At 56.5% G+C, this 18554-nt stretch overlaps 1 protein-coding gene across 1 annotated transcript in view; it reads left to right on the top strand.

Moving 5' to 3' along the window:
• LOC140402855 (ras GTPase-activating-like protein IQGAP1) overlaps positions 1-17866 on the top strand; it is a 92275-nt gene extending 74409 nt beyond the window's left edge. Inside the window, 1 exon segment of the mRNA XM_072490480.1 lies at positions 13196-17866. Coding sequence (XP_072346581.1) covers positions 13196-13309 — 114 coding nt within the window. The 3' untranslated portion in view covers positions 13310-17866.
• Positions 17867-18554: the final 688 nt, after the last annotated feature.

The following is an 18554-nucleotide window of genomic DNA, read 5'->3' as shown; positions in this document are numbered from 1 at the left end:
ACTGTGTTAACCCCGTCCCCCCCATGTTACTGTGTTAACCCTGCACCCCCCCATGTTACTGTGTTAACCCCACCGCGCCCCCCCATGTTACTGTGTTAACCCCACCGCGCCCCCCTATGTTACTGTGTTAACCCCGTCCCCCCATGTTACTGTGTTAACCCCACCGCGCCCCCCCATGTTACTGTGTTAACCCCCCCCATGTTACTGTGTTAACCCCCCCCTCCCCCCCCCCCCCCATGTTACTGTGTTAACCCCGTCCCCCCATGTTACTGTGTTAACCACGTCCCCCCCCATGTTACTGTGTTAACCCCGTCGCCCCCCATGTTACTGTGTTAACCCCGTCCCCCCCCATGTTACTGTGTTAACCCCGTCCCCCCCCATGTAACTGTGTTAACACCGCGCCCCCCCCCATGTTACTGTGTTAACCCCACCTCGCCCCCCATGTTACTGTGTTAACCCCACCGCGCCCCCCCATGTTACTGTTAACCCCCCCATGTTACTGTGTTAACCCCGTCCCCCCATGTTACTGTGTTAACCCCGTCCCCCCATGTTACTGTGTTAACCCCACCGCGCCCCCATGTTCCTGTGTTAACCCCGTACCCCCTCATGTTACTGTGTTAACCCCGCGCTCCCCCATGTTACTGTGTTAACCCCGCGCCCCCCATGTTACTATGTTAACCCCGCGCCCCCCATGTTACTATGTTAACCCCGTCCCTCCCCTGTTACTGTGTTAACCCCGTCCCCCCCCATGTTACTATGTTAAGCCCGCGCCCCCCCATGTTACTATGTTCACCCCGTCCCTCCCATGTTACTGTGTTAACCCCGTCCCCCCATGTTACAATGTTAACCCCGTCCCTCCCATGTTACTGTGTTAACCCCGTCCCCCCATGTTACTATGTTAACCCCGCGCCCCCCATGTTACTATGTTAACCCCGTCCCTCCCATGTTACTGTGTTAACCCCGTCCCCCCATGTTACTATGTTAACCCCGTCCCCCCCATGTTACTGTGTTAACCCCACCCACACCCATGTTACTGTGTTAACCCCACCCCCCCATGTTACTGTGTTAATCCCGCGCCCCCCCCATGTTACTGTGATAACCCCGCCGCGCTCCCCCATGTTACTGTGTTAACCCCACCCTCCCCCATGTTACTGTGTTAACCCCACGTCCCCGCATGTTCCTGTGTTAACCCCAACCCCCATGTTCCTGTGTTAACCCCACCCTCCCCCATGTTACTGTGTTAACCCCGCGCGCCCCCATGTTCCTGTGTTAACCCCGCGCGCCCCCATGTTCCTGTGTTAACCCCGTCCCCCCATGTTCCTGTGTTAACCCCGTCCCCCCCATGTTACTGTGTTAACCCCACCCTCCCCCATGTTCCTGTGTTAACCCCACGCCCCCCCCCATGTTACTGTGTTAACCCTGCGCCCCCATGTTACTGTGTTAACTCCACCCTCCCCCCATGTTACTGTGTTAACCCCGTCCCCCCATGTTACTGTGTTAACCCCGTCCCCCCATGTTACTGTGTTAACCCCGCGCTCCCCCATGTTACTGTGTTAACCCCGTCCCCCCCATGTTACTGTGTTAACCCCGCCCCCCCATGTTACTTACTGTGTTAACCCCGCCCCCCCATGTTACTGTGTTAACCCCCCCCCCATGTTCCTGTGTTATCCCCGTCCCCCCCATGTTACTGTGTTAACCCCGTCCCCCCCATGTTACTGTGTTAACCCCGTCCCCCCCATGTTACTGTGTTAACCCCGTCCCCCCCATGTTACTGTGTTAACCCCGTCCCCCCATGTTACTGTGTTAACCCCGTCCCCCCCATGTTACTGTGTTAACCCCGTCCCCCCCTCATGTTACTGTGTTAACCCCACCGCGCACCCCATGTTACTGTGTTAACCCCACCACGCCCCCCATGTTACTGTGTTAACCCCACCACGCCCCCATGTTACTGTGTTAACCCCACCGCGCCCCCCATGTTACTGTGTTAACCCCACCGCGCCCCCATGTTACTGTGTTAACCCTACCGCGCGCCCCCATGTTACTGTGTTAACCCCGTCCCCCCATGTTACTGTGTTAACCCCGTCCCCCCATGTTACTGTGTTAACCCCGTCCCCCCCATGTTACTGTGTTAACCCTGCGCCCCCCCATGTTACTGTGTTAACCCCGTCCCCCCCATGTTACTGTGTTAACCCTGCACCCCCCATGTTACTGTGTTAACCCCACCGCGCCCCCCTATGTTACTGTGTTAACCCCGTCCCCCCATGTTACTGTGTTAACCCCCCCCATGTTACTGTGTTAACCCCCCCTCCCCCCCCCCATGTTACTGTGTTAACCCCGTCCCCCCATTTTACTGTGTTAACCCCGTCCCCCCCATGTTACTGTGTTAACCCCGTCCCCCCATGTTACTGTGTTAACCCCGTCCCCCCCCATGTAACTGTGTTAACACCGCGCCCCCCCCATGTTACTGTGTTAACCCCACCTCGCCCCCCATGTTACTGTGTTAACCCCACCGCGCCCCCCCATGTTACTGTTAACCCCCCCATGTTACTGTGTTAACCCCGTCCCCCCATGTTACTGTGTTAACCCCGTCCCCCCATGTTACTGTGTTAACCCCACCGCGCCCCCATGTTCCTGTGTTAACCCCGTACCCCCTCATGTTACTGTGTTAACCCCGCGCGCCCCCATGTTCCTGTGTTAACCCCGTCCCCCCATGTTCCTGTGTTAACCCCGTCCCCCCCATGTTACTGTGTTAACCCCACCCTCCCCCATGTTCCTGTGTTAACCCCACGCCCCCCCCCATGTTACTGTGTTTACCCCACCCCCCCATGTTACTGTGTTAACCCCGCGCTCCCCCATGTTACTGTGTTAACCCCGTCCACCCCATGTTACTGTGTTAACCCCGTCCCCCCATGTTACTGTGTTAACCCCGTCCCCCCATGTTACTGTGTTAACCCCGCGCTCCCCCATGTTACTGTGTTAACCCCGTCCCCCCCATGTTACTGTGTTAACCCCGCCCCCCCATGTTACTTACTGTGTTAACCCCGCCCCCCCATGTTACTGTGTTAACCCCCCCCCCATGTTCCTGTGTTATCCCCGTCCCCCCCATGTTACTGTGTTAACCCCGTCCCCCCCATGTTACTGTGTTAACCCCGTCCCCCCCATGTTACTGTGTTAACCCCGTCCCCCCCATGTTACTGTGTTAACCCCGTCCCCCCCATGTTACTGTGTTAACCCCGTCCCCCCCATGTTACTGTGTTAACCCCGTCCCCCCCATGTTACTGTGTTAACCCCGTCCCCCCCATGTTACTGTGTTAACCCCGTCCCCCCCATGTTACTGTGTTAACCCCGTCCCCCCCATGTTACTGTGTTAACCCCGTCCCCCCCTCATGTTACTGTGTTAACCCCACCGCGCACCCCATGTTACTGTGTTAACCCCACCACGCCCCCCATGTTACTGTGTTAACCCCACCGCGCCCCCATGTTACTGTGTTAACCCCACTGCGCCCCCCATGTTACTGTGTTAACCCCACCGCGCCCCCATGTTACTGTGTTAACCCTACCGCGCGCCCCCATGTTACTGTGTTAACCCCGTCCCCCCATGTTACTGTGTTAACCCCGTCCCCCCATGTTACTGTGTTAACCCCGTCCCCCCATGTTACTGTGTTAACCCCGTCCCCCCCATGTTACTGTGTTAACCCTGCGCCCCCCCATGTTACTGTGTTAACCCTGCACCCCCCCATGTTACTGTGTTAACCCCACCGCGCCCCCCTATGTTACTGTGTTAACCCCGTCCCCCCATGTTACTGTGTTAACCCCCCCCATGTTACTGTGTTAACCCCCCCTCCCCCCCCCATGTTACTGTGTTAACCCCGTCCCCCCATTTTACTGTGTTAACCCCGTCCCCCCCATGTTACTGTGTTAACCCCGTCCCCCCCCATGTTACTGTGTTAACCCCGTCCCCCCCCATGTAACTGTGTTAACACCGCGCCCCCCCCATGTTACTGTGTTAACCCCACCTCGCCCCCCATGTTACTGTGTTAACCCCACCGCGCCCCCCCATGTTACTGTTAACCCCCCCATGTTACTGTGTTAACCCCGTCCCCCCATGTTACTGTGTTAACCCCGTCCCCCCATGTTACTGTGTTAACCCCACCGCGCCCCCATGTTCCTGTGTTAACCCCGTACCCCCTCATGTTACTGTGTTAACCCCGCGCTCCCCCATGTTACTGTGTTAACCCCGTCCCCCCCATGTTCCTGTGTTAACCCCGCCCCCCATGTTACTGTGTTAACCCCGCGCCCCCCCCATGTTACTATGTTAACCCCGCGCCCCCCATGTTACTATGTTAACCCCGTCCCTCCCCTGTTACTGTGTTAACCCCGTCCCCCCCCATGTTACTATGTTAACCCCGCGCCCCCCATGTTACTATGTTAACCCCGTCCCTCCCATGTTACTGTGTTAACCCCGTCCCCCCATGTTACTATGTTAACCCCGCGCCCCCCATGTTACTATGTTAACCCCGTCCCTCCCATGTTACTGTGTTAACCCCGTCCCCCCATGTTACTTTGTTAACCCCGCGCCCCCCATGTTACTGTGTTAACCCCGTCCCTCCCATGTTAATGTGTTAACCCCGTCCCCCCCCATGTTACTATGTTAACCCCGCGCCCCCCATGTTACTGTGTTAATCCCGCGCCCCCCCCATGTTACTGTGATAACCCCGCCGCGCTCCCCCATGTTACTGTGTTAACCCCACCCTCCCCCATGTTACTGTGTTAACCCCACGTCCCCGCATGTTCCTGTGTTAACCCCACCCTCCCCATGTTACTGTGTTAACCCCGCGCGCCCCCATGTTCCTGTGTTAACCCCGCGCGCCCCCATGTTCCTGTGTTAACCCCGTCCCCCCCATGTTCCTGTGTTAACCCCGTCCCCCCCATGTTACTGTGTTAACCCCACCCTCCCCCATGTTCCTGTGTTAACCCCACGCCCCCCCCATGTTACTGTGTTAACCCTGCGCCCCCATGTTACTGTGTTAACTCCACCCTCCCCCCCATGTTACTGTGTTTACCCCACCCCCCCCATGTTACTGTGTTAACCCCGCGCTCCCCCATGTTACTGTGTTAACCCCACCCCCCCATGTTACTGTGTTAACCCCACCCCCCCATGTTACTGTGTTAACCCCGTCCCCCCATGTTACTGTGTTAACCCCGCAGCGCCCCCCCCATGTTACTGTGATAACCCCGTCCCCCCCATGTTACTGTGTTAACCCCACCCCCCCATGTTACTGCGTTAACCCCGTCCCCCCCATGTTACTGTGATAACCCCGTCCCCCCCATGTTACTGTGATAACCCCCCCCATGTTACTGTGATAACCCTGTCCCCCCCATGTTACTGTGATAACCCCGCCCCCCCCCATGTTACTGTGATAACCCCGTCCCCCCCATGTTACTGTGATAACCCCACCCCCACCCCCATGTTACTGTGATAACCCCGTCCCCCCCATGTTACTGTGATAACCCCCCCCATGTTACTGTGATAACCCCCCCCCATGTTACTGTGATAACCCCGTCCCCCCCATGTTACTGTGATAACCCCGTCCCCCCCATGTTACTGTGATAACCCCGTCCCCCCCATGTTACTGTGTTAACCCCGTCCCCCCCATGTTACTGTGATAACCCCGTCCCCCCCATGTTACTGTGTTAACCCCGTCCCCCCCATGTTACTGTGATAACCCCCCCCCCCATGTTACTGTGTTAACCCCGTCCCCCTCATGTTACTGTGTTAACCCCGTCCCCCCCATGTTACTGTGATAACCCCGTCCCCCCCATGTTACTGTGATAACCCCGTCCCCCCCATGTTACTGTGTTAACCCCGTCCCCCCCATGTTACTGTGTTAACCCCGTCCCCCCCATGTTACTGTGTTAACCCCGTCCCCCCCATGTTACTGTGTTAACCCCGTCCCCCCCATGTTACTGTGTTAACCCCGTCCCCCCCATGTTACTGTGTTCACCCCGTCCCCCCCTCATGTTACTGTGTTAACCCCACCGCGCACCCCATGTTACTGTGTTAACCCCACCACGCCCCCCATGTTACTGTGTTAACCCCACCGCGCCCCCATGTTACTGTGTTAACCCCACTGCGCCCCCCATGTTACTGTGTTAACCCCACCGCGCCCCCATGTTACTGTGTTAACCCTACCGCGCGCCCCCATGTTACTGTGTTAACCCCGTCCCCCCATGTTACTGTGTTAACCCCGTCCCCCCATGTTACTGTGTTAACCCCGTCCCCCCATGTTACTGTGTTAACCCCGTCCCCCCCATGTTACTGTGTTAACCCTGCGCCCCCCCATGTTACTGTGTTAACCCCGTCCCCCCCATGTTACTGTGTTAACCCCACCGCGCCCCCCTATGTTACTGTGTTAACCCCGTCCCCCCATGTTACTGTGTTAACCCCCCCCATGTTACTGTGTTAACCCCCCCTCCCCCCCCCATGTTACTGTGTTAACCCCGTCCCCCCATTTTACTGTGTTAACCCCGTCCCCCCCATGTTACTGTGTTAACCCCGTCCCCCCCCATGTTACTGTGTTAACCCCGTCCCCCCCCATGTAACTGTGTTAACACCGCGCCCCCCCCATGTTACTGTGTTAACCCCACCTCGCCCCCCATGTTACTGTGTTAACCCCACCGCGCCCCCCCATGTTACTGTTAACCCCCCCATGTTACTGTGTTAACCCCGTCCCCCCATGTTACTGTGTTAACCCCGTCCCCCCATGTTACTGTGTTAACCCCACCGCGCCCCCATGTTCCTGTGTTAACTCCGTACCCCCTCATGTTACTGTGTTAACCCCGCGCTCCCCCATGTTACTGTGTTAACCCCGTCCCCCCCATGTTCCTGTGTTAACCCCGCCCCCCATGTTACTGTGTTAACCCCGCGCCCCCCCCATGTTACTATGTTAACCCCGCGCCCCCATGTTACTATGTTAACCCCGTCCCTCCCCTGTTACTGTGTTAACCCCGTCCCCCCCCATGTTACTATGTTAACCCCGCGCCCCCCATGTTACTATGTTAACCCCGTCCCTCCCATGTTACTGTGTTAACCCCGTCCCCCCATGTTACTATGTTAACCCCGCGCCCCCCATGTTACTATGTTAACCCCGTCCCTCCCATGTTACTGTGTTAACCCCGTCCCCCCATGTTACTTTGTTAACCCCGCGCCCCCCATGTTACTGTGTTAACCCCGTCCCTCCCATGTTAATGTGTTAACCCCGTCCCCCCCCATGTTACTATGTTAACCCCGCGCCCCCCATGTTACTGTGTTAATCCCGCGCCCCCCCCATGTTACTGTGATAACCCCGCAGCGCTCCCCCATGTTACTGTGTTAACCCCACCCTCCCCCATGTTACTGTGTTAACCCCACGTCCCCGCATGTTCCTGTGTTAACCCCACCCTCCCCATGTTACTGTGTTAACCCCGCGCGCCCCCATGTTCCTGTGTTAACCCCGCGCGCCCCCATGTTCCTGTGTTAACCCCGTCCCCCCCATGTTCCTGTGTTAACCCCGTCCCCCCCATGTTACTGTGTTAACCCCACCCTCCCCCATGTTCCTGTGTTAACCCCACGCCCCCCCCATGTTACTGTGTTAACCCTGCGCCCCCATGTTACTGTGTTAACTCCACCCTCCCCCATGTTACTGTGTTTACCCCACCCCCCCCATGTTACTGTGTTAACCCCGCGCTCCCCCATGTTACTGTGTTAACCCCACCCCCCCATGTTACTGTGTTAACCCCACCCCCCCATGTTACTGTGTTAACCCCGTCCCCCCATGTTACTGTGTTAACCCCGCGCCCCCCCATGTTACTGTGTTAACCCCGTCCCCCCCATGTTACTGTGTTAACCCCACCCCCCCATGTTACTGTGTTAACCCCGCCGCGCCCCCCCCATGTTACTGTGATAACCCCGTCCCCCCCATGTTACTGTGTTAACCCCGCAGCGCCCCCCCCATGTTACTGTGATAACCCCGTCCCCCCCATGTTACTGTGTTAACCCCACCCCCCCATGTTACTGCGTTAACCCCGTCCCCCCCATGTTACTGTGATAACCCCGTCCCCCCCATGTTACTGTGATAACCCCCCCCATGTTACTGTGATAACCCTGTCCCCCCCATGTTACTGTGATAACCCCGCCCCCCCCCATGTTACTGTGATAACCCCGTCCCCCCCATGTTACTGTGATAACCCCACCCCCACCCCCATGTTACTGTGATAACCCCGTCCCCCCCATGTTACTGTGATAACCCCCCCCATGTTACTGTGATAACCCCCCCCCATGTTACTGTGATAACCCCGTCCCCCCCATGTTACTGTGATAACCCCGTCCCCCCCATGTTACTGTGATAACCCCGTCCCCCCCATGTTACTGTGTTAACCCCGTCCCCCCCATGTTACTGTGATAACCCCGTCCCCCCCATGTTACTGTGTTAACCCCGTCCCCCCCATGTTACTGTGATAACCCCCCCCCCCATGTTACTGTGATAACCCCGTCCCCCCCATGTTACTGTGTTAACCCCGTCCCCCTCATGTTACTGTGTTAACCCCGTCCCCCCCATGTTACTGTGATAACCCCGTCCCCCCCATGTTACTGTGATAACCCCGTCCCCCCCATGTTACTGTGTTAACCCCGTCCCCCCCATGTTACTGTGTTAACCCCGTCCCCCCCATGTTACTGTGTTAACCCCGTCCCCCCCATGTTACTGTGTTAACCCCGTCCCCCCCATGTTACTGTGTTAACCCCGTCCCCCCCATGTTACTGTGTTAACCCCGTCCCCCCCATGTTACTGTGTTAACCCCGTCCCCCCCATGTTACTGTGTTAACCCCGTCCCCCCCATGTTACTGTGTTAACCCCGTCCCCCCCATGTTACTGTGTTAACCCCGTCCCCCCCATGTTACTGTGTTAACCCCGTCCCCCCCTCATGTTACTGTGTTAACCCCGCCCCCCCTCATGTTACTGTGTTAACCCCACCGCGCCCCCCATGTTACTGTGTTAACCCCACCGCGCCCCCCATGTTACTGTGTTAACCCCACTGCGCCCCCATGTTACTGTGTTAACCCCACCGCGCCCCCCATGTTACTGTGTTAACCCCACCGCGCCCCCCATGTTACTGTGTTAACCCTACCGCGCGCCCCCATGTTGCTGTGTTAACCCCGTCCCCCCATGTTACTGTGTTAACCCCGTCCCCCCATGTTACTGTGTTAACCCCGTCCCCCCATGTTACTGTGTTAACCCCGTCCCCCCATGTTACTGTGTTAACCCCGTCCCCCCATGTTACTGTGTTAACCCCGTCCCCCCATGTTACTGTGTTAACCCCGTCCCCCCCATGTTACTGTGTTAACCCTGCGCCCCCCCATGTTACTGTGTTAACCCCGTCCCCCCCATGTTACTGTGTTAACCCCGCACCCCCCCATGTTACTGTGTTAACCCCACCGCGCCCCCTATGTTACTGTGTTAACCCCGTCCCCCCCATGTTACTGTGTTAACCCCACCGCGCCCCCCATGTTACTGTGTTAACCCCCCCCCATGTTACTGTGTTAACCCCCCTCCCCCCCCCATGTTACTGTGTTAACCCCGTCCCCCCATGTTACTGTGTTAACCCCGCCCCCCCCCATGTTACTGTGTTAACCCCGCCCCCCCCCATGTTACTGTGTTAACCCCGTCCCCCCCCATGTTACTGTGTTAACACCGCGCCCCCCCATGTTACTGTGTTAACCCCACCTCGCCCCCCATGTTACTGTGTTAACCCCACCGTGCCCCCCCATGTTACTATGTTAACCCCGTCCCTCCCCTGTTACTGTGTTAACCCCGTCCCCCCATGTTACTATGTTAACCCCGCGCCCCCCATGTTACTGTGTTAACCCCGTCCCCCCATGTTACTGTGTTAACCCCGTCCCCCCCATGTTACTGTGTTAACCCTGCGCCCCCCATGTTACTGTGTTAACCCCGTCCCCCCCATGTTACTGTGTTAACCCCGCACCCCCCCCATGTTACTGTGTTAACCCCACCGCGCCCCCCTATGTTACTGTGTTAACCCCGTCCCCCCCATGTTACTGTGTTAACCCCACCGCGCCCCCATGTTACTGTGTTAACCCCCCCCCCATGTTACTGTGTTAACCCCCCTCCCCCCCCCATGTTACTGTGTTAACCCCCCTCCCCCCCCCATGTTACTGTGTTAACCCCGTCCCCCCATGTTACTGTGTTAACCCCGCCCCCCCCATGTTACTGTGTTAACCCCGTCCCCCCCCATGTTACTGTGTTAACCCCGTCCCCCCCATGTAACTGTGTTAACACCGCGCCCCCCCATGTTACTGTGTTAACCCCACCTCGCCCCCCATGTTACTGTGTTAACCCCACCGTGCCCCCCCATGTTACTATGTTAACCCCGTCCCTCCCCTATTACTGTGTTAACCCCGTCCCCCCATGTTACTATGTTAACCCCGTCCCTCCCATGTTACTATGTTAACCCCGCGCCCCCCATGTTACTATGTTAACCCCGTCCCTCCCATGTTAATGTGTTAACCCCGTCCCCCCCCATGTTACTATGTTAACCCCGCGCCCCCCATGTTACTGCGTTAACCCCACCCTCCCCCATGTTACTGTGTTAACCCCACGTCCCCGCATGTTCCTGTGTTAACCCCACCCCCCCCATGTTCCTGTGTTAACCCCACCCCCCCATGTTCCTGTGTTAACCCCACCCTCCCCCATGTTACTGTGTTAACCCCGCGCGCCCCCATGTTACTGTGTTAACCCCGCGCGCCCCCATGTTCCTGTGTTAACCCCGTCCCCCCCATGTTCCTGTGTTAACCCCGTCCCCCCATGTTACTGTGTTAACCCCACCCTCCCCCATGTTCCTGTGTTAACCCCACGCCCCCCCCATGTTACTGTGTTAACCCTGCGCCCCCATGTTACTGTGTTAACTCCACCCTCCCCCCATGTTACTGTGTTTACCCCACCCCCCCATGTTACTGTGTTAACCCCGCGCTCCCCCATGTTACTGTGTTAACGCCGTCCACCCCATGTTACTGTGTTAACCCCGTCCCCCCATGTTACTGTGTTAACCCCGCGCTCCCCCATGTTACTGTGTTAACCCCGTCCCCCCCATGTTACTGTGTTAACCCCACCCCCCCATGTTACTGTGTTAACCCCGCCGCGCCCCCCCCATGTTACTGTGTTAACCCCGTCCCACCCATGTTACTGTGTTAACCCCACCCCCCCATGTTACTGTGTTAACCCTGCCGCGCCCCCCCCCATGTTACTGTGATAACCCCGTCCCCCCCATGTTACTGTGATAACCCCGTCCCCCCCATGTTACTGTGTTAACCCCACCCCCCCATGTTACTGCGTTAACCCCGTCCCCCCCATGTTACTGTGATAACCCCGTCCCCCCCATGTTACTGTGATAACCCCCCCCCCCCCATGTTACTGTGATAACCGTCCCCCCCCATGTTACTGTGATAACCCCGTCCCCCCCCATGTTACTGTGATAACCCCACCCCCACCCCCATGTTACTGTGATAACCCCGTCCCCCCCATGTTACTGTGATAACCCCCCCCCCCATGTTACTGTGATAACCCCCCCCCATGTTACTGTGATAACCCCCCCCATGTTACTGTGATAACCCCCCCCCATGTTACTGTGATAACCCCCCCCCATGTTACTGTGATAACCCCGTCCCCCCCATGTTACTGTGTTAACCCCACCCCCCCCCCATGTTACTGTGAAAACCCCCCCCCCATGTTACTGTGATAACCCCGTCCCCCCCATGTTACTGTGTTAACCCCCCCCCATGTTACTGTGTTAACCCCACCCCCCCCATGTTACTGTGATAACCCCGTCCCCCCCATGTTACTGTGATAACCCCGTCCCCCCCATGTTACTGTGATAACCCCGTCCCCCCCATGTTACTGTGTTAACCCCACCCCCCCATGTTACTGTGATAACCCCGTCCCCCCCATGTTCCTGTGTTAACCCCGTCCTCCCCATGTTACTGTGTTAACCCCACGCCCCCCATGTTACTGTGTTAACCCCACGCCCCCCCATGTTACTGTGTTAACCCCAACCACCCCCATGTTACTGTGTTAACCCCCCCCCCATGTTACTGTGTTAACCCCGTCCCCCCCATGTTACTGTGATAACCCCGCCGCCCCCCCATGTTACTGTGATAACCCCGCCGCCCCCCCATGTTACTGTGTTAACCCCACGCCCCCCCATGTTACTGTGTTAACCCCGTCCCCCCCCATGTTACTGTGTTAACCCCCCCCCCCCATGTTACTGTGTTAACCCCACCCACACCCATGTTACTGTGTTAACCCCGTTCCCCCCCATGTTCCTGTGTTACCCCCCCCCCCATGTTACTGTGTTAACCCCGTCCCCCCCATGTTCCTGTGTTAACCCCACCCACCCCCATGTTACTGTGTTAACCCCGTTCCCCCCCCATGTTCCTGTGTTAACCCCCCCCATGTTACTGTGTTAACCCCGCCGCCCCCCCATGTTACTGTGTTAACCCCACGCCCCCCCATGTTACTGTGTTAACCCCGTCCCCCCCCATGTTACTGTGTTAACCCCCCCCCCATGTTACTGTGTTAACCCCACCCACACCCATGTTACTGTGTTAACCCCGTTCCCCCCCCATGTTCCTGTGTTAACCCCCCCCATGTTACTGTGTTAACCCCGTCCCCCCCCCATGTTCCTGTGTTAACCCCACCCACCCCCATGTTACTGTGTTAACCCCGTTCCCCCCCCATGTTCCTGTGTTAACCCCCCCCATGTTACTGTGTTAACCCCGCCGCCCCCCATGTTACTGTGTTAACCCCACGCCCCCCCATGTTACTGTGTTAACCCCGTCCCCCCCCATGTTACTGTGTTAACCCCCCCCCCATGTTACTGTGTTAACCCCACCCACACCCATGTTACTGTTAACCCCGTTCCCCCCCCATGTTCCTGTGTTAACCCCCCCCCCCATGTTCCTGTGTTAACCCCACCCACCCCCATGTTACTGTGTTAACCCCGTCCCCCTGCCATGTTACTGTGTTAACCCCGTACCCCCCCATGTTACTGTGTTAACCCCGCCCCCCCATGTTACTGTGTTAACCCTGCTGCCCCCGAGTCAATTCAGGGGATCTCTGATTTCTCTCCTTTTCCATCCCGTCAGGATCTTCTCCAGCTGCAGTACGAGGGAGTGGCCGTGATGAAGATGTTCGACAAAGCTCAGGTCAACGTCAACCTCCTCATCTTCCTGATCAACAAGAAGTTCTTCAAGAAATGACGGGGAATGTTTCCCCTGTCTCTGGCCGTGACGGGACGCTGCTTCTGCCAGATCCTCACTCGTGCTTCTGCTGTGTACACACAATCAGCCAAATGACACTAAGTAGTAGTAGAGTGCCTGCGGAAAGCTCGCCAGTGCATTTATTTATCCCTGTATTATACCTCCGATCAACCCAAGTCCTTCGGAATCCGCGCGCTCTTTACCCAATGTTGTGTTGGATCCGGTCGTTCAGTGTCCAGCCTCTGTGCGTCCAGAACGTGGCGAGACGACCTTCTCCTGTAAACACTACAGCGTTCTTGCTTTGCGAGACGTAATCGGGCCTCCGACCCCGTCGGGGTGTGACTCGCCGGGGACACGTGTACTCGAGAGTCAACGCCAGCAGTTCTGATTTTAAAAATGAGGCGTTTAATTTTTTAATGAGTAAATTGTTTTTGCCGTCTGTCCAATTCCCCTTCCAATGGATCGTGTGCCAAAAATTGTTCCTCCTTCAAGCCGCAGGGCAAGAGCTGACTGTATCCCGCTGCATTCCCTGTGAGTTACTGCAGCCCCCTCCCCCCCCCCAGTGCTCCGAGGCAGAGAGTCACAACTGGGTACAAATCTGCGACCGCCATGGAGTTAAATACCGGCAGCAACTGAATTAAAATACCCCGCGCTGCCGATCAGTATTGAGTGCAGGACCCGAGAACGGATGTGGAGCTTACAGTCTCGGCCAGTGGTACCAAATTTAAAATTAAGGCAGGTGCCATTTTTTTAATCACCTGGATTAGTTTTTTTCATCTTTCAGTGCAGAAGGAGGCCATTCGTCCATCAACCCTGTGAATGCTCGCCCCACCTCAGCCCAACTGGACCTTTATGGACACTTGAGACGCAAATGAGCACCGGGTTCACAAAGGAATGTCCTTTTCTTTCTGGACAGTTCGGTTCTGCCACATGCTCCCACCCAGGCGGGCCTGAAACTTTCTCTCGCTGTCGCTCTCTCTCTATCTAGCGCTCCCTCTCTCTCTCGCGCGCTCCCTCTCTCGCGCGCTCCCTCTCTATCTCGCGCGCTCCCTCTCTATCTCGCGCGCTCCCTCTCTCTCTCGCGCGCTCCCTCTCTCTCTCGCGCGCTCCCTCCCTCTCTCTCTCGCGCGCTCCCTCTCTCTCTCTCTCGCGCGCTCCCTCTCTCTCTCTCTCGCGCGCTCCCTCTCTCTCTCTCGCGCGCGCTCCCTCTCTCTCTCTCTCGCGCGCTCCCTCTCTCTCTCTCTCGCGCGCTCCCTCTCTCTCTCTCTCTCTCTCTCTCTCGCGCGCTCCCTCTCTCTCTCTCTCTCGCGCGCTCCCTCTCTCTCTCTCTCTCTCTCTCTCGCGCGCTCCCTCTCTCTCTCTCTCTCTCTCTCTCTCGCGCGCTCCCTCTCTCTCTCTCTCTCGCGCGCTCCCTCTCTCTCTCTCTCACGCGCTCTCCCTCTCGACCGCTTGCTTGCTCTCTCTCTCTCTCTCTGAGACAGTGTGGGAGAGATTTAGCTAGTACCTCTGGCCTCTCCCTGATGTACAGATCCGATCCTGCCCACACTGGGCACTGCCCCTTGCGTGGGTGACTGGCGCAGAGGCATCCACACAGCCTCCTCAAGAAGCTAATCACAGAACCAAAGAGTTGATCTTGTTTTTATAAACGGTACAAAAATCAAAACTAGATATTTGCTGGAAACACTCTTGTAAATATTTCTCCTTCTTCACCTCTTTTTCTGTTTCTGAACCTGTGTTGCCCACTCCCTGTATGTAGTATTCTGATTTCCACACCTTGGCATCGAGAGGCTGCACAGGACACTCTGATTACACGCTCCGCTTCGGAGAGTTCAAACTCTGCCCATCAATGAACAAGAGGACACCCCACAAAGTAATAATGAGGGAGCTGCTTGGGTGCTGAATGAGGTGCGTGTGTGGCGGGGGGAAAGAGGAGGAGGAGTTGAAGAGAGAGAGTACGAATTGCTTCGAGGACGTCTGGGACGAGAGATGCAATCGGGCCCACAGCAACAGGATTCCAGCCTCCCTGCTGCTGCTGTGCAGGATCGCACCGAGCCCCTCAACTTCAAGACTGGGGGGAGTGGGTTCATGGTGTAAAATTAGCCTTGCAGGAAGCCTAGTGTAGAATCAAGTGTGAAAAACACGAACGTTCTGTCTCCATGGTATTCCCATTGAAACTAGAACACAAGTATTCTGTATCTAACCCCGTGCTGTACCTGTCCTGGGAGTGTTTGATGGGGACAGTGTAGAGGGAGCTTTACTCTGTATCTAACCCCGTGCTGTACCTGTCCTGGGAGTGTTTGATGGGGACAGTGTAGAGGGAGCTTTACTCTGTATCTAACCCCGTGCTGTACCTGTCCTTGGAGTGTTTGATGGGGACAGTGTAGAGGGAGCTTTACTCTGTATCTAACCCCGTGCTGTACCTGTCCTGGGACTGTTTGATGGGGACAGTGTAGAGGGAGCTTTACTCTGTATCTAAGCCCGTGCTGTACCTGTCCTGGGAGTGTTTGATGGGGACAGTGTAGAGGGAGCTTTACTCTGTATCTAACACCCTGCTGTACCTGTCCTGGGAGTGTTTGATGGGGACAGTGTACAGGGAGCTTTACTCTGTATCTAACACCCTGCTGTACCTGTCCTGGGAGTGTTTGATGGGGACAGTGTAGAGGGAGCTTTACTCTGTATCTGACCCCGTGCTGTCCCTGTCCTGGGAGTGTTTGATGGGGACAGTGTAGAGGGAGATTTACTCTGTATCTAGCCCCGTGCTGTCCCTGTCCTGGGAGTGTTTGATGGGGACAGTGTAGAGGGAGCTTTACTCTATCTAACCCCGTGCTGTACCTGTCCTGGGAGTGTTTGATGGGGACAGTGTAGAGGGAGCTTTACTCTGTATCTAACCCCGTGCTGTACCTGTCCTGGGAGTGTTTGATGGGGACAGTGTAGAGGGAGCTTTACTCTGTATCTAACCCCGTGCTGTACCTGTCCTGGGAGTGTTTGATGGGGACAGTGTAGAGGGAGCTTTACTCTGTATCTAACCCCGTGCTGTATCTGTCCTGGGAGTGTTTGATGGGGACAGTGTAGAGGGAGCTTTACTCTGTATCTAACCCCGTGCTGTATCTGTCCTGGGAGTGTTTGATGGGGACAGTGTAGAGGGAGCTTTACTCTGTATCTAACCCCGTGCTGTACCCGTCCTGGTAGTGTTTGATGGGGACAGTGTAGAGGGAGCTTTACTCTGTATCTAACCCCGTGCTGTACCCGTCCTGGGAGTGTTTGATGGGGACAGTGTAGAGGGAGCTTTACTCTGTATCTAACCCCGTGCTGTACCTGTCCTGGGAGTGTTTGATGGGGACGGTGTAGAGGGAGCTTTACTCTGTATCTAACCCCGTGCTGTACCTGTCCTGGGAGTGTTTGATGGGGACAGTGTAGAGGGAGCTTTACTCTGTATCTAACCCCGTGCTGTATCTGTCCTGGGAGTGTTTGATGGGGACAGTGTAGAGGGAGCTTTACTCTGTATCTAACCCCGTGCTGTATCTGTCCTGGGAGTGTTTGATGGGGACAGTGTAGAGGGAGCTTTACTCTGTATCTAACCCCGTGCTGTACCCGTCCTGGTAGTGTTTGATGGGGACAGTGTAGAGGGAGCTTTACTCTGTATCTAACCCCGTGCTGTACCCGTCCTGGGAGTGTTTGATGGGGACAGTGTAGAGGGAGCTTTACTCTGTATCTAACCCCGTGCTGTACCTGTCCTGGGAGTGTTTGATGGGGACGGTGTAGAGGGAGCTTTACTCTGTATCTAACCCCGTGCTGTACCTGTCCTGGGAATGTTTGATGGGGACAGTGTAGTTGTTGATGGGAGTGCAGGGCAGTATCCTCTCCTGTTTCAGGGGGCCTGTGCAGAAATAGCTGTATTGAGGTGGGTTCCCAGAAGAGTTGTGTTTCCTGCTGGGCACTGCTGCCCACGACCGCTTTCCATAGTGTGAGGAAATGTTGCCTCCATTGCGGACAAGGAAATGTCTGTCTCTTGTAAATCATCGACGTCTTGTGTTTCAAGACTGTGCAGACCAGTTGCCATGGTAACCTAGTCACACACACAGCATCCCAATGCCCCAGGGCTCTTTCCCTGTCGATTGTTGTTCTCATCCCAATAAACCAGCTGACAGCAGAGAGAGAGAGGAGTTCAGCCTTCCCGGGAAAGTGTACTGCCAGAGGCAGTTAGTCTGACTGGCGGAATGTGGTGTCCCACAACCAGGGCAACGCTGTAATAACGCCCGCGTGTTCACTGTCCCGGCGCCACTGTGTTCGTGCCCGCCAACTGGTTTCCCCCTCCTCCCTCCCACCCTAGAGGAGGCAGGTGGTGTTGGAGGGCTGGGGAAAGAGGGCTCAGGAAACAGGTGGGTGTGAGGGCTTCGCTGCTACTGACATACGAGGGCCTCTGCATAAAGCAGCAAGAGCTTGTGATCAAAGAACACTCCGCAGCCTCGGGCCTCTCCTTCACGCCAAAAACAAATCCAATCTTGACCTCTTTCTTTTTTAGCAATCTCTATTTTCGAATAAAGTATTTAAATTATTGCACTGTCTCTTCTCTCTGACTCCCAAGAACGAGCTGCCCTCTGCTAGGCTGTTTGCAATAATGTACCATGGCTTCTGGTGCCCAGCGGGGGCCCCCGGGGAGCTGGTGCCCAGCGGGGGCCCCCGGGGAGCTGGTGCCCAGCGGGGGCCCCCGGGGAGCTGGTGCCCAGCGGGGGCCCCCGGGGAGCTGGTGCCCAGCGGGGGCCCCCGGGGAGCTGGTGCCCAGCGGGGGGCGCCGGGGAGCTGGTGCTCGAGGCCAGGGAGCTGGAGGAGCACCATTGCCCTCGGTGATTCATCGGCACTGCTCCTTCCTCCATGAGAAGCTGCTTCTATTTGTTTGCACTCCAAGGCTGCCTCCTTCCCTCCCCATCCCTCTGGATAATTTACTCCGCACCCCCCCTGCTCCTGATGATCATATCACTATCGAAATGCGGACGGACGCAGAGATGATGTTTCCTCCTGTTGGGGAATCCAGAACTGGGAGCCATCGGTCGCGCTGAGGACCCAGGAGAAAAACCTTTGGCCGGAAGTAGGAGAAATGTCAAATTCCTAGAGTTGACCCCAACCTGCGCACGTGGCAAGAAATATTGGCACCACCTTAGCGTTGGGCAATGACCATCTCCCTCAAGCCGGAATCTATTTGTGGTAGTATGTATTGGGGGTCATGTGGGACTGGAAGCCCTAATGT

This window comes from Scyliorhinus torazame, chromosome 26 (assembly GCF_047496885.1).
Source record: "Scyliorhinus torazame isolate Kashiwa2021f chromosome 26, sScyTor2.1, whole genome shotgun sequence".
Taxonomy (NCBI): domain Eukaryota; kingdom Metazoa; phylum Chordata; class Chondrichthyes; order Carcharhiniformes; family Scyliorhinidae; genus Scyliorhinus; species Scyliorhinus torazame.
This window is presented reverse-complemented; position numbering and strand designations above follow the sequence as displayed.